Source organism: Oncorhynchus clarkii, chromosome 31 (assembly GCF_045791955.1).
Source record: "Oncorhynchus clarkii lewisi isolate Uvic-CL-2024 chromosome 31, UVic_Ocla_1.0, whole genome shotgun sequence".
In the NCBI taxonomy this organism is placed as follows: Eukaryota; Metazoa; Chordata; class Actinopteri; order Salmoniformes; family Salmonidae; genus Oncorhynchus; species Oncorhynchus clarkii.
This window is the reverse complement of record NC_092177.1, coordinates 3,609,162-3,624,721: the sequence shown is the minus strand read 5'-3', so window position 1 is coordinate 3,624,721 and position 15,560 is coordinate 3,609,162. Positions and strand designations below refer to the sequence as shown.

The window sequence follows — 15,560 nt, the reverse complement described above, 5'->3', positions numbered from 1 at the left end:
AGGGGACCAGCCAGTTAGTCACACAGCAGGGGACCAGCCAGTTAGCCACACAGCAGGGGACCAGCCAGTTAGTCACACAGGAACACAGCAGGGGACCAGCCAGTTAGTCACATAGCAGGGGACCAGCAGGTTAGTCACAGAGCAGGGGACCAGCAGGTTAGTCACACAGCAGGGGACCTGCCAGTTAGCCACACAGCAGGGGACCAGCCAGTTAGCCACACAGCAGGGGACCAGCCAGTTAGTCACACAGGAACACAGCAGGGGACCAGCCAGTTAGTCACATAGCAGGAGACCAGCAGGTTAGTCACACAGCAGGGGACCAGCCAGTTAGTCACACAGCAGGGGACCAGCAGGTTAGTCACACAGCGGGGGACCAACCAGTTAGTCACACAGCAGGGGACCAGCCAGTTAGTCACACAGCAGGGGACCAGCCAGTTAGTCACACTGCAGGGGACCAGCCAGTTAGCCACACAGCCGGGGACCAGCCAGTTAGTCACACAGCAGGGGACCAGCCAGTTAGTCACACAGCAGGGGACCAGCCAGTTAGCCACACAGCAGGGGACCAGCCAGTTAGTCACACAGCAGGGGACCAGCCAGTTAGTCACACAGCAGGGGACCAGCCAGTTAGCCACACAGCAGGGGACTAGCCAGTTAGTCACACAGGAACACAGCAGGGGACCAGCCAGTTAGTCACATAGCAGGGGACCAGCAGGTTAGTCACAGAGCAGGGGACCAGCAGGTTAGTCACACAGCAGGGGACCTGCCAGTTAGCCACACAGCAGGGGACCAGCCAGTTAGCCACACAGCAGGGGACCAGCCAGTTAGTCACACAGGAACACAGCAGGGGACCAGCCAGTTAGTCACATAGCAGGGGACCAGCAGGTTAGTCACACAGCAGGGGACCAGCCAGTTAGTCACACAGCAGGGGACCAGCAGGTTAGTCACACAGCGGGGGACCAACCAGTTAGTCACACAGCAGGGGACCAGCCAGTTAGTCACACAGCAGGGGACCAGCCAGTTAGTCACACAGGAACACAGCAGGGGACCAGCCAGTTAGTCACATAGCAGGAGACCAGCAGGTTAGTCACACAGCAGGGGACCAGCCAGTTAGTCACACAGCAGGGGACCAGCAGGTTAGTCACACAGCGGGGGACCAACCAGTTAGTCACACAGCAGGGGACCAGCCAGTTAGTCACACAGCAGGGGACCAGCCAGTTAGTCACACTGCAGGGGACCAGCCAGTTAGCCACACAGCCGGGGACCAGCCAGTTAGTCACACAGCAGGGGACCAGCCAGTTAGTCACACAGCAGGGGACCAGCCAGTTAGCCACACAGCAGGGGACCAGCCAGTTAGTCACACAGCAGGGGACCAGCCAGTTAGTCACACAGCAGGGGACCAGCCAGTTAGCCACACAGCAGGGGACTAGCCAGTTAGTCACACAGGAACACAGCAGGGGACCAGCCAGTTAGTCACATAGCAGGGGACCAGCAGGTTAGTCACAGAGCAGGGGACCAGCAGGTTAGTCACACAGCAGGGGACCTGCCAGTTAGCCACACAGCAGGGGACCAGCCAGTTAGCCACACAGCAGGGGACCAGCCAGTTAGTCACACAGGAACACAGCAGGGGACCAGCCAGTTAGTCACATAGCAGGGGACCAGCAGGTTAGTCACACAGCAGGGGACCAGCCAGTTAGTCACACAGCAGGGGACCAGCAGGTTAGTCACACAGCGGGGGACCAACCAGTTAGTCACACAGCAGGGGACCAGCCAGTTAGTCACACAGCAGGGGACCAGCCAGTTAGTCACACAGCAGCGGACCAACCAGTTAGTCACACAGCAGGGGACCAGCCAGTTAGTCACACAGCAGGGGACCAGCCAGTTAGTCACACAGCAGGGGACCAGCCAGTTAGTCACATAGCAGGGGACCAGCAGGTTAGTCACACAGCAGGGGACCAGCCAGTTAGTCACACAGCAGGGGACCAGCAGGTTAGTCACACAGCAGGGGACCAGCCAGTTAGTCACACAGCAGGGGACCAGCAGGTTAGTCACACAGCAGGGGACCAGCCAGTTAGTCACACAGCAGGGGACCAACCAGTTAGTCACACAGCAGTGGACCAGCCAGTTAGTCACACAGCAGGGGACCAACCAGTTAGTCACACAGCAGGGGACCAGCAGGTTAGTCACACAGCAGGGGACCAGCAGGTTAGTCACACAGCGGGGGACCAACCAGTTAGTCACACAGCAGGGGACCAGCCAGTTAGTCACACAGCAGGGGACCAGCCAGTTAGTCACACTGCAGGGGACCAGCCAGTTAGCCACACAGCCGGGGACCAGCCAGTTAGTCACACAGCAGGGGACCAGCCAGTTAGTCACACAGCAGGGGACCAGCCAGTTAGCCACACAGCAGGGGACCAGCCAGTTAGTCACACAGCAGGGGACCAGCCAGTTAGTCACACAGCAGGGGACCAGCCAGTTAGCCACACAGCAGGGGACTAGCCAGTTAGTCACACAGGAACACAGCAGGGGACCAGCCAGTTAGTCACATAGCAGGGGACCAGCAGGTTAGTCACAGAGCAGGGGACCAGCAGGTTAGTCACACAGCAGGGGACCTGCCAGTTAGCCACACAGCAGGGGACCAGCCAGTTAGCCACACAGCAGGGGACCAGCCAGTTAGTCACACAGGAACACAGCAGGGGACCAGCCAGTTAGTCACATAGCAGGGGACCAGCAGGTTAGTCACACAGCAGGGGACCAGCCAGTTAGTCACACAGCAGGGGACCAGCAGGTTAGTCACACAGCGGGGGACCAACCAGTTAGTCACACAGCAGGGGACCAGCCAGTTAGTCACACAGCAGGGGACCAGCCAGTTAGTCACACAGCAGCGGACCAACCAGTTAGTCACACAGCAGGGGACCAGCCAGTTAGTCACACAGCAGGGGACCAGCCAGTTAGTCACACAGCAGGGGACCAGCCAGTTAGTCACATAGCAGGGGACCAGCAGGTTAGTCACACAGCAGGGGACCAGCCAGTTAGTCACACAGCAGGGGACCAGCAGGTTAGTCACACAGCAGGGGACCAGCCAGTTAGTCACACAGCAGGGGACCAACCAGTTAGTCACACAGCAGTGGACCAGCCAGTTAGTCACACAGCAGGGGACCAACCAGTTAGTCACACAGCAGGGGACCAGCAGGTTAGTCACACAGCAGGGGACCAGCCAGTTAGTCACACAGCAGGGGACCAGCCAGTTAGTCACACAGCAGGGGACCAGCAGGTTAGTCACACAGCAGGGGACCAGCCAGTTAGTCACACAGCAGGGGACCAACCAGTTAGTCACACAGCAGTGGACCAGCCAGTTAGTCACACAGCAGGGGACCAACCAGTTAGTCACACAGCAGGGGACCAGCAGGTTAGTCACACAGCAGGGGACCAGCAGGTTAGTCACACAGCGGGGGACCAACCAGTTAGTCACACAGCAGGGGACCAGCCAGTTAGTCACACAGCAGGGGACCAGCCAGTTAGTCACACTGCAGGGGACCAGCCAGTTAGCCACACAGCCGGGGACCAGCCAGTTAGTCACACAGCAGGGGACCAGCCAGTTAGTCACACAGCAGGGGACCAGCCAGTTAGCCACACAGCAGGGGACCAGCCAGTTAGTCACACAGCAGGGGACCAGCCAGTTAGTCACACAGCAGGGGACCAGCCAGTTAGCCACACAGCAGGGGACTAGCCAGTTAGTCACACAGGAACACAGCAGGGGACCAGCCAGTTAGTCACATAGCAGGGGACCAGCAGGTTAGTCACAGAGCAGGGGACCAGCAGGTTAGTCACACAGCAGGGGACCTGCCAGTTAGCCACACAGCAGGGGACCAGCCAGTTAGCCACACAGCAGGGGACCAGCCAGTTAGTCACACAGGAACACAGCAGGGGACCAGCCAGTTAGTCACATAGCAGGGGACCAGCAGGTTAGTCACACAGCAGGGGACCAGCCAGTTAGTCACACAGCAGGGGACCAGCAGGTTAGTCACACAGCGGGGGACCAACCAGTTAGTCACACAGCAGGGGACCAGCCAGTTAGTCACACAGCAGGGGACCAGCCAGTTAGTCACACAGCAGCGGACCAACCAGTTAGTCACACAGCAGGGGACCAGCCAGTTAGTCACACAGCAGGGGACCAGCCAGTTAGTCACACAGCAGGGGACCAGCCAGTTAGTCACATAGCAGGGGACCAGCAGGTTAGTCACACAGCAGGGGACCAGCCAGTTAGTCACACAGCAGGGGACCAGCAGGTTAGTCACACAGCAGGGGACCAGCCAGTTAGTCACACAGCAGGGGACCAACCAGTTAGTCACACAGCAGTGGACCAGCCAGTTAGTCACACAGCAGGGGACCAACCAGTTAGTCACACAGCAGGGGACCAGCAGGTTAGTCACACAGCAGGGGACCAGCCAGTTAGTCACACAGCAGGGGACCAGCCAGTTAGTCACACAGCAGGGGACCAGCAGGTTAGTCACACAGCAGGGGACCAGTCAGTGAGTCAGAGTTAAATAGCCCCACCTTAAATCTTCCTTCCTCTGAGCGGTGAGATATATCTCATAGATCTTTCCCCTGGGGATGGCCTCTGGAGGGATCAGCAGGCTGATGCCTAAACAACAACAACAGTAGAGAATAAGAATAATTAATCCTAACATAAATACCACCACAGAAGAAGACCGCACCTCAGTGGCATACAATATGTGACAGCATACAGTACATGTATAGAGGGAGAGAGAGAGAGAGAGAGAGAGAGAGAGAGAGAGAGAGAGAGAGAGAGAGAGAGAGAGAGAGAGAGAGAGAGAGAGAGAGAGAGAGAGAGGCAGAGAGAGAGAGAGAGAGAGAGAGAGAGAGAGAGAGAGAGAGAGAGAGGTTTTTTTTAAACCAGGACATATACAGGATACGACCATCCACAACGTAACATCCAAATCAAAACGCCAAACCTACAACCTGATTTTGAATAACATTAAATGGAAGCATTTTTTACAACCAAGGATTCTTACAGCCTAGAATTATCCAGCCAACTGTCTGACAAACCAGCAACAAGCAAGAGAAGCAGAAACCCTAAGATATCATCCAACCTGCAACTGAGCAAGAAACATTCAGTCTGAAGCTACTTTCCAAACCTAGAATGAAAAGAACATTATAATAATCTCCAGATACTTAATTAACTTCACGAAGAATAGAAAAGAAGGGTCTAACTTTGTCAAGAAGGAGAGAACGGGATTCAACATTAATTGGCACTGAAGTACGAAGTGAGAGGTGTGAAGCGCCTAATAATGGCAGCAGAGTTCCTCCCCCACGCAAGAGGCCTCTTTGGAGGAACACACAGCCCAGCTAACAGAGGACCACACAGCCCAGTTAACAGAGGAACACACAGCCCAGCTAACAGAGGAACACACAGCCCAGTTAACAGAGGAACACACAGCCCAGCTAACAGAGGACCACACAGCCCAGGTTACAGCGGTTCACACACAGCCCAGCTAACAGAGGAATACACTGCCCAGCTAATAGAGGCCCAAACAGCCCAGCTAAGAGAGGACCAAACAGCCCAGCTAAGAGAGGACCACACAGCCCAGCTAACAGAGGACCACACAGCCCAGCTAACAGAGGACCACACAGCCCAGCTGACAGAGGACCACACAGCCCAGCTAACAGAGGACCACACAGCCCAGCTAACAGAGGTTCACACACAGCCCAGCTAACATAGGAACACACAGCCCAGCTAACATAGGAACACACAGCCCAGCTAACAGAGGACCACACAGCCCAGCTAACAGAGGAACACACAGCCCAGCTAACAGAGGAACACACAGCCCAGCTAACAGAGGACCACACAGCCCAGCTAACAGAGGACCACACAGCCCAGCTAATAGAGGACTACACAGCCCAGCTAACAGAGGAACCCACAGCCCAGCTAACAGAGGACCACACAGCCCAGCTAACAGAGGTTCACACACAGCCCAGCTAACATAGGACCACACAGCCCAGCTAACATAGGAACATACAGCCCAGCTAACAGAGGACTACACAGCCCAGCTAACAGAGGAACACACAGCCCAGCTAACATAGGAACACACAGCCCAGCTAACAGAGGAACACACAGCCCAGCTAACAGAGGAACACACAGCCCAGCTAACAGAGGAACACACAGCCCAGCTAACAGAGGAACACACAGCCCAGCTAACAGAGGACCACACAGCCCAGGTAACAGCGGTTCACACACAGCCCAGCTAACAGAGGAATACACTGCCCAGCTAATAGAGGCCCAAACAGCCCAGCTAAGAGAGGACCAAACAGCCCAGCTAAGAGAGGACCACACAGCCCAGCTAACAGAGGACCACACAGCCCAGCTAACAGAGGACCACACAGCCCAGCTGACAGAGGACCACACAGCCCAGCTAACAGAGGACCACACAGCCCAGCTAACAGAGGTTCACACACAGCCCAGCTAACAGAGGTTCACACACAGCCCAGCTAACATAGGAACACACAGCCCAGCTAACAGAGGACCACACAGCCCAGCTAACAGAGGAACACACAGCCCAGCTAACAGAGGAACACACAGCCCAGCTAACAGAGGACCACACAGCCCAGCTAACAGAGGACCACACAGCCCAGCTAATAGAGGACTACACAGCCCAGCTAACAGAGGAACCCACAGCCCAGCTAACAGAGGACCACACAGCCCAGCTAACAGAGGTTCACACACAGCCCAGCTAACATAGGACCACACAGCCCAGCTAACATAGGAACATACAGCCCAGCTAACAGAGGACTACACAGCCCAGCTAACAGAGGAACACACAGCCCAGCTAACATAGGAACACACAGCCCAGCTAACAGAGGAACACACAGCCCAGCTAACAGAGGAACACACAGCCCAGCTAACAGAGGAACACACAGCCCAGCTAACAGAGGACCACACAGCCCAGCTAACAGAGGACTACACAGCCCAGCTAAGAGAGGAACACACAGCCCAGCTAACAGAGGGAGACACATGCCAGCTAACAGAGGACCACACAGCCCAGCTAACAGAGGAACACACAGCCCAGATAACAGAGGAACACACAGCCCAACTAACAGAGGGAGACACATGCCAGCTAACAGAGGGAGACACATGCCAGCTAACAGAGGAACACACAGCCCAGCTAACAGCACTGCAGGAAGAGGTGAGAAAGCTGAGGTGTGACAATCAACTACTCATGAGAGAGCTAGCCATCCCCTCCAGGTAATTGAAAAAGCTTCTTCCACTTTCCCCAATGCAGAAGTGGTTATCTCAACACTGCTACCACGGAAAAACGTTCCCCCTGCCACCATACAGCAGGTGAATGTTAGCATTTACTCATCAATCTACACACAATACCCCAAAATGACATCACAATTGTCACGTTCTGACCTCTATTTCTGTTGTTTTGTATTTATTTAGTATGGTCAGGGCGTGAGTTGGGTGGGCAGTCTATGTTTGTTTTTCTATGTTTTGGGGCATTTCTATGTTTTCGGCCTAGTATGGTTCTCAATCAGAGGCAGGTGTCATTAGTTGTCTCTGATTGAGAATCATACTTAGGTAGCCTGGGTTTCACTGTGTGTTTGTGGGTGATTGTTCCTGTCACTGTGTTTGTTGTCACAGGATAGGACTGTTTTGCGTTTTCACATTTCTTGTTTTTGTTAGTTTGTTCATGTGTAGTGATTTATTAAAACATGAATAACCACCACGCTGCGCTTTGGTCCGCTTCTCTTCCTCCTACAGACGAACGCCCTTACAGAATCACCCACCACAACAGGACCAAGCAGCGTGTCAACAGGCAGGAGCAGCAGGAGAAGCAACAGCGGCTGCAGGAGATACGTAGTAAGGAATTCTGGACATGGGAGGAAATCCTCGACGGGAGAGGACCCTGGGCTAAGCCAGGAGAATATTGCCGCCCCAAGGCCGAGCTGGAGGCAGCAAAAGCAGAGAGGCGGCATTCTGAGAAGCAAGCACGGCGGCGCGGACGGAAGCCCGAGAGTCACCCCCAAAAATTTCTTGGGGGGGGGCACAGGGGGAGTGTGGCAGAGTCAGGAGTCAGACCTGAGCCAACTCTCCCCGTTTATCGTGAGGAGCCAAGGAGGAGCTCAGAACCAGAGCTGGTGTTGGAGGTGAGCGAAGCAGAGACTGTGAAGGAGTTAATGGGGAAATTGGAGGAGAGTGATATGAGGGACTTGCTGGTTTGGTGCATGAGGCACGACATTCGCCCGACGGAGCGTGTCAGGGATTTAATGGCACCGGGGTCAGCTCTCCATACTCATCCTGAGGTGCGTGCGAGGGGTCTGGTGAAGACTGTGCCAGCCTCACGCACCAGGCCTCCTGTGCATCTCCCTAGCCTTGCACGTCCTGTGCCATCTCAGCACTACAGTGCTCCTAGCAGTGCTAACTGTGGCGGGCGTGGTGCTGGTCAGGCACCGTGTTATGCAGTTGTGCGCACGGTGTCCCCAGTACGCGTGCTTAGCCCGGTGCGCTACATCCCAGCTCCCCACATCTGCCGGGCTAGGGTGAAGATCCAGCCAGGGCGGTTGGTGCCAGCCCTGCTCTCAAGATCTCCAGTACGCCTTCACGGCCCGGTCTATCCGTCACCACCTCCACACCCCAGCCCTCCGGTAGCAGCTCCCCGCACAAGGCTTCCTGTGCGTGTCCTCGGCCCAGTACCACCAGTGCCAGCACCACGCATCAGGCCTACAGTGCGCCTCGCCTGTCCAGCACTGCCGGAGCCTCCCGCCTGTCCGGCGCCATCGGAGCTTCCCGTCTGCCCAGCGCCATCTGAGCTTCCCGTCTGCCCAGCGCCATCTGAGCTTCCCGTCTGCCCAGCGCCGCCAGCGCCGCCCGTCTGCCCAGCGCCGCCAGCGCCGCCCGTCTGCCCAGCGCCGCCAGCGCCGCCCGTCTGCCCAGCGCCGCCAGCGCCGCCCGTCTGCCCAGCGCCGCCAGCGCCGCCCGTCTGCCCAGCGCCGCCAGCGCCGCCCGTCTGCCCAGCGCCGCCAGTGCCGCCCGTCTGCCAGGGGCCGCCAGTGCCGCCCGTCAGCCAGGGGCCGCCAGTGCCGCCCGTCTGCCAGGAGCCGCCAATGCCGCCCGTCAGCCAGGAGCCGCCAGTGCCGCCAGTCAGCCAGGGGCCGCCAGTGCCGCCAGTCAGCCAGGGGCCGCCAGTGCCGCCAGTCAGCCAGGGGCCGCCAGTGCCGCCAGTCAGCCAGGGGCCGCCAGTGCCGCCAGTCAGCCAGGGGCCGCCAGTGCCGCCAGTCAGCCAGGGGCCGCCAGTGCCGCCCGTCAGCCAGGGGCCGCCAGTGCCGCCCGTCAGCCAGGGGCCGCCTGTGCCGCCAGTCAGCCAGGGGCCGCCAGTGCCGCCAGTCAGCCAGGGGCCGCCAGTGTCGCCAGTCAGCCAGGGGCCGCCAGTAAGCCAGGGGCCGCCAGTGCCGTCAGTCAGCCAGGGGCCGCCCGAGCAGCTGCCCCTCTGTCCAGAGCAGCTGCCGCCCCTCTGTCCCGAGCAGCTATCGCCCCTCTGTCCCGAGCTGCTATCGCCCCTCTGTCCCGAGCAGCTGTCCCTCTGTCCCGAGCAGCTGTCCCTCTGTCCCGAGCAGCTGTCCCTCTGTCCCGAGCAGCTGTCCCTCTGTCCCGAGCAGCTGTCCCTCTGTCCCGAGCAGCTGTCCCTCTGTCCCGAGCAGCTGCCGCCCCTCTGTCCCGAGCAGCTGCCGCCCCTCTGTCCCGAGCTGCTATCGCCCCTCTGTCCCGAGCTGCTATCGCCCCTCTGTCCCGAGCTGCTATCGCCCCTCTGTCCCGAGCAGTTGTCCCTCTGTCCCGAGCAGTTGTCCCTCTGTCCCGAGCAGCTGCTTCACCTCTGTCCCGAGCAGCCCCTCTGTCCAGTGGGGTCATTGAGAGGGGTGGCCATGGTGAGTAAGCCAGGGAGGCGGACAATAAGGCGGACTAAGACAATGGTGAAGTGGGGTCCGCGTCCCGCGCCAGAGCCGCCACCGCGGACAGACGCCCACCCAGACCCTCCCCTATAGGTCAAGGTTTTGCGGCCGGAGTCCGCACCTTTGGGGGGGGGGGTACTGTCACGTTCTGACCTCTATTTCTGTTGTTTTGTATTTATTTAGTATGGTCAGGGCGTGAGTTGGGTGGGCAGTCTATGTTTGTTTTTCTATGTTTTGGGGCATTTCTATGTTTTCGGCCTAGTATGGTTCTCAATCAGAGGCAGGTGTCATTAGTTGTCTCTGATTGAGAATCATACTTAGGTAGCCTGGGTTTCACTGTGTGTTTGTGGGTGATTGTTCCTGTCACTGTGTTTGTTGTCACAGGATAGGACTGTTTTGCGTTTTCACATTTCTTGTTTTTGTTAGTTTGTTCATGTGTAGTGATTTATTAAAACATGAATAACCACCACGCTGCGCTTTGGTCCGCTTCTCTTCCTCCTACAGACGAACGCCCTTACAACAATACCCCATAATGACATCACAATAACCCATAATGACATCACAATACCCCATAATGACATCACAATACCCCATAATGACAAGGCAAAAACAGGTTTTTAGAAATGTTTGCAAACTTCTAATAAAACAACATCGTCGCTACAGTTATTTTCAGGACTCTCCAAAGGTGTTCGATCGGCTCTGGCTGGGCCACTCAAGGACATATAGAAACTCCTGCATTGTCTTGGCTGTGTGCTTAGGGCTGTTGTCCTGTTGGAAGGTGAACCTTAACCCCAGACTGAGGTCCTGAGGGCTCTGGAGCAAGTTTTCATCAAGGATCTCTCTGTACTTTCCGTCATTCATCTTTCCCTTGATCCTGACTAGTCTCGCAGTCCCTGCGCTTAAAAAACATCACCACAGCATGATGCTGCCACCACCATGCTTCACCGTAGGGACGGTGCCAGGTTCCCTTGATCCTGACTAGTCTCCCAGTCCCTGCCGCTGAAATACATCCCCACAGCATGATGCTGCCACCACCATGCTTCACCGTAGGGACGGTGCCAGGTTCCCTTGATCCTGACTAGTCTCCCAGTCCCTGCGCTTAAAAAACATCCCCACAGCATGATGCTGCCACCACCATGCTTCACCGTAGGGACGGTGCCAGGTTCCCTTGATCCTGACTAGTCTCCCAGTTCCTGCGCTTAAAAAACATCCCCACAGCATGATGCTGCCACCACCATGCTTCAACGTAGGGACGGTGCCAGGTTCCCTTGAGACGTGACGCTTGGCATTCAGGCCAAAGAGTTCAATCTTGCTTTCATCAGACCAGAGAATCTTGTTTCTCATGGTCTGAGAGTCTTTACGTGTCTTTTGGCAAACTCCAAGTGGGCTGTCATGTGCCTTTTACTGAGGAGTAACTTCCATCTGGCCACTCTACCATAAATGCCTGATTGGTGGAGTGCTGCAGAGATAGTTGTCCTGGAGTGGCCTAGCCAGTCTCCAGATCTCAACCCCATAGAAAATATTTGGAGGGAGTTGAAAGTCCGTGTTGCCCAGCAACAGCCCCAAAACATCACTGCTCTAGAGGAGATCTGCATGGAGGAATGGGCCAAAATACCAGCAACAGTGTGTGAAAACCTTGTGAAAACTTAAAGAAAACATTTGACCTCTGTCATTGCCAACAAAGGGTATATAACAAAGTATTGAGATAAACTTTTGTTATTGACCAAATACTTATTTTCCACCATAATTTGCAAATAAACTCATTAAAAATCCTACAATGTGATTTTCTGGAAACATTTTTCTCATTTTGTCTGTCATAGTTGAAGTGTACTTATGATGAAAATTACAGGGCTCTCTCATCTTTTTAAGTGGGAGAACTTGCACAATTGGTGGCTGACTAAATACTTTTTTGCCCCACTGTATATAACTAACTACTGAATGATCTGGTCAACAGAAACACTGACCAACATGTTGTCACTTATATAACAAACTACTGTATGATCTGGTCAACAGAAACACTGATGTCACTTATATAACGAACTACTGTATGATCTGGTCAACAGAAACACTGACCAACATGTGGTCACTTATATAACTAACTACTGAATGATCTGGCCAACAGAAACACTGTTGTCACTTATATAACTAACTACTGAATGATCTGGCCAACAGAAACACTGTTGTCACTTATATAACTAACTACTGAATGATCTGACTAACATAAATACTGTTGTCACTTATATATCTAACTACTGTATGATCTGGTCAACATGTTGTCACTTATATAACTAACTACTGAATGATCTGACCAACAGAAACACTGATGTCACTTATATAACTAACTACTGAATGATCTGGTCAACAGAAACACTGATGTCACTTATATAACTAACTACTGAATGATCTGACCAACAGAAACACTGTTGTCACTTATATAACTAACTACTGAATGGGGAGAGGAGGAGAGACAAGAGAAGACAACAAGGATCCAAGACTGGCTGATGGTCTACATTACCAAACCATTAAGGCTTGTCCATAACTTTGTGTGCGTCAGTCATCCACGACTAGCCGCTGTGATGTCATTAATGATGAAGGTTCTAATTGAGGTCATTTGGTCTAAAGTCGTTTCCTGGATGTCTTACCTCTCTCCATGTTCCGTCCTGATACAGCTCCCCCTCCGTTTGACCGTAATTACTGTCCGTGTTCAGATATAGCTCATCTAAAAACGGACTTCAGTTGTTTTAAAATAGCACATCGCTTTCCAAATGAACCCATATGAATGTGGCTGAAGTAGTGATGTATTGTTTTAATTATACTATTGTACCAATTGTACTTGACATTTTAAAGTTTCTGTGGACGTTTTTCCATCTTGGCAGTTTGAAAAAGAAGTCTAGTCAGTGGTGATGTCGCATGGTTTCTAGGTAATCATCACCAGAACCTGAAGGTAACCTGCTTTCTCCCTCTCCATACAGTCGGAACCTGAAGTGGATTCTCCCTCCATACAGTCTGAACCTGAAGTGGTTTCTCCCTCCTCCAGTCGGAACCTGAAGTGGTTTCTCCCTCCATACAGTCTGAACCTGAAGTGGTTTCTCCCTCCATACAGTCTGAACCTGAAGTGGATTCTCCCTCTCCATAAAGTCGGAACCTGAAGTGGTTTCTCCCTCCATACAGTCTGAACCTGAAGGTAACCTGAAGTGGTTTCTCCCTCCACACAGTCTGAACCTGAAGTGGATTCTCCCTCTCCATACAGTCTGACCCTGAAGGTAACTTGAAGTGGATTCTCCCTCTCCATACAGTCTGACCCTGAAGGTAACCTGAAGTGGATTCTCCCTCTCCATACAGTCTGACCCTGAAGGTAACCTGAAGTGGATTCTCCCTCTCCATACAGTCTGAACCTGAAGGTAACCTGAAGTGGTTTCTCCCTCCACACAGTCTGACCCTGAAGTGGTTTCTCCCTCCATACAGTCTGATCCTGAAGTGGTTTCTCCCTCCATACAGTCGGAACCTGAAGTGGATTCTCCCTCCACACAGTCTGAACCTGAAGTGGTTTCTCCCTCCATACAGTCTGAACCTGAAGTGGTTTCTCCCTCCATACAGTCTGAACCTGAAGGGAACCTGAAGTGGTTTCTCCCTCCATACAGTCTGAACCTGAAGGTAACCTGAAGTGGATTCTCCCTCTCCATACAGTCTGAACCTGAAGGTAACCTGAAGTGGTTTCTCCCTCCATACAGTCTGAACCTGAAGTGGTTTCTCCCTCCATACAGTCTGAACCTGAAGGGAACCTGAAGTGGTTTCTCCCTCCATACAGTCTGAACCTGAAGTGGTTTCTCCCTCCATACAGTCTGAACCTGAAGGGAACCTGAAGTGGTTTCTCCCTCCATACAGTCTGACCCTGAAGTGGTTTCTCCCTCCATACAGTCTGAACCTGAAGTGGTTTCTCCCTCCATACAGTCGGAACCTGAAGTGGTTTCTCCCTCCATACAGTCTGACCCTGAAGTGGTTTCTCCCTCCATACAGTCTGAACCTGAAGTGGTTTCTCCCTCCATACAGTCTGAACCTGAAGTGGTTTCTCCCTCCATACAGTCGGAACCTGAAGTGGTTTCTCCTTCCATACAGTCTGAACCTGAAGTGGTTTCTCCCTCCTCCAGTCGGAACCTGAAGTGGTTTCTCCCTCCATACAGTCTGAACCTGAAGGTAACCTGAAGTGATTTCTCCCTCCATACAGTCTGAACCTGAAGTGGTTTCTCCCTACACACAGTCTGAACCTGAAGTGGTTTCTCCCTCCATACAGTCTGAACCTGAAGGTAACCTGAAGTGGTTTCTCCCTTTCCATACAGTCGGAACCTGAAGTGGTTTCTCCTTCCATACAGTCGGAACCTGAAGTGGTTTCTCCTTCCATACAGTCGGAACCTGAAGTGGTTTCTCCCTCCATACAGTCTGAACCTGAAGGTAACCTGAAGTGGTTTCTCCCTCCATACAGTCTGAACCTGAAGTGGTTTCTCCCTCCACACAGTCTGAACCTGAAGTGGTTTCTCCCTCCATACAGTCTGAACCTGAAGGTAACCTGAAGTGGTTTCTCCCGCCATACAGTCTGAACCTGAAGTGGTTTCTCCCTCCATACAGTCTGAACCTGAAAGTAACCTGAAGTGGTTTCTCCCTCTCCATACAGTCTGAACCTGAAGGGAACCTGAAGTGGATTCTCCCTTCATACAGTCTGAACCTGAAGTGGTTTCTCCCTTCATACAGTCTGAACCTGAAGTGGTTTCTCCCTTCATACAGTCTGAACCTGAAAGTAACCTGAAGTGGATTCTCCCTCCATACAGTCTGAACCTGAAGGTAACCTGAAGTGGTTTCTCCCTCCAAACAGTCTGAACCTGAAGTGGTTTCTCCCTCCATACAGTCTGAACCTGAAGTGGTTTCTCCCTCCATACAGTCTCAACCTGAAGGTAACCTGAAGTGGTTTCTCCCTCCACACAGTCTGAAACACTAATGTAGACACTCATACAGATTTAGTCCCAAATGGCACCCTATTCCTTATGTAGTGCACCTCATTTAAACAGAGCCCATAGGGAATAGGGTGCATTAACCAGGGCCCATAGGGAATAGGGTTCATTAACCAAGGCCCATAGGGAATAGGGTGCATTAACCAAGGCCCATAGGAAATAGGGTGCATTAACCAAGGCCCATAGGGAATAGGGTGCATTAACCAAGGCCCATAGGGAATAGGGTGTATTAACCAAGGCCCATAGGGAATAGGGTGCATTAACCAAGGCCCATAGGGAATAGGGTGCATTAACCAAGGCCCAAAGGGAATAGGGTGCATTGACCAAATACTTATTTTCCACCATAATTTGCAAATAAATTCATAAAAAATCCTACAATGTGATTTTCTGGATTTTTTTTTCTCATTTTGTCTGTCATAGTTGAAATGTACCTATGATGAGAATTGCAGGCCTCTTCTGATCTTTTTAAGTGTGAGAACTTGCACAATTGGTGGCTGACTAAATACTTTTTTGCCCCACTGTATATAGGGAAGGTAATCAGGGAAGTGATGGAGTCCAGGTGAGTCTGATGATGCGCAGGTAAACGAACTA

General features: G+C 53.3%; 1 protein-coding gene across 1 annotated transcript in view; it reads right to left on the bottom strand.

Annotated features, from left to right (window-relative positions):
- The window catches only part of LOC139391058 (netrin receptor UNC5A-like), a 491,035-nt gene that overhangs the window by 115,475 nt on the left and 360,000 nt on the right, over positions 1 to 15,560 (bottom strand). The window contains exon 10 of the mRNA XM_071138544.1: positions 4,555 to 4,642. Coding sequence (XP_070994645.1) covers positions 4,555 to 4,642 — 88 coding nt within the window. The remainder of the gene's footprint in view (positions 1 to 4,554; positions 4,643 to 15,560) is intronic.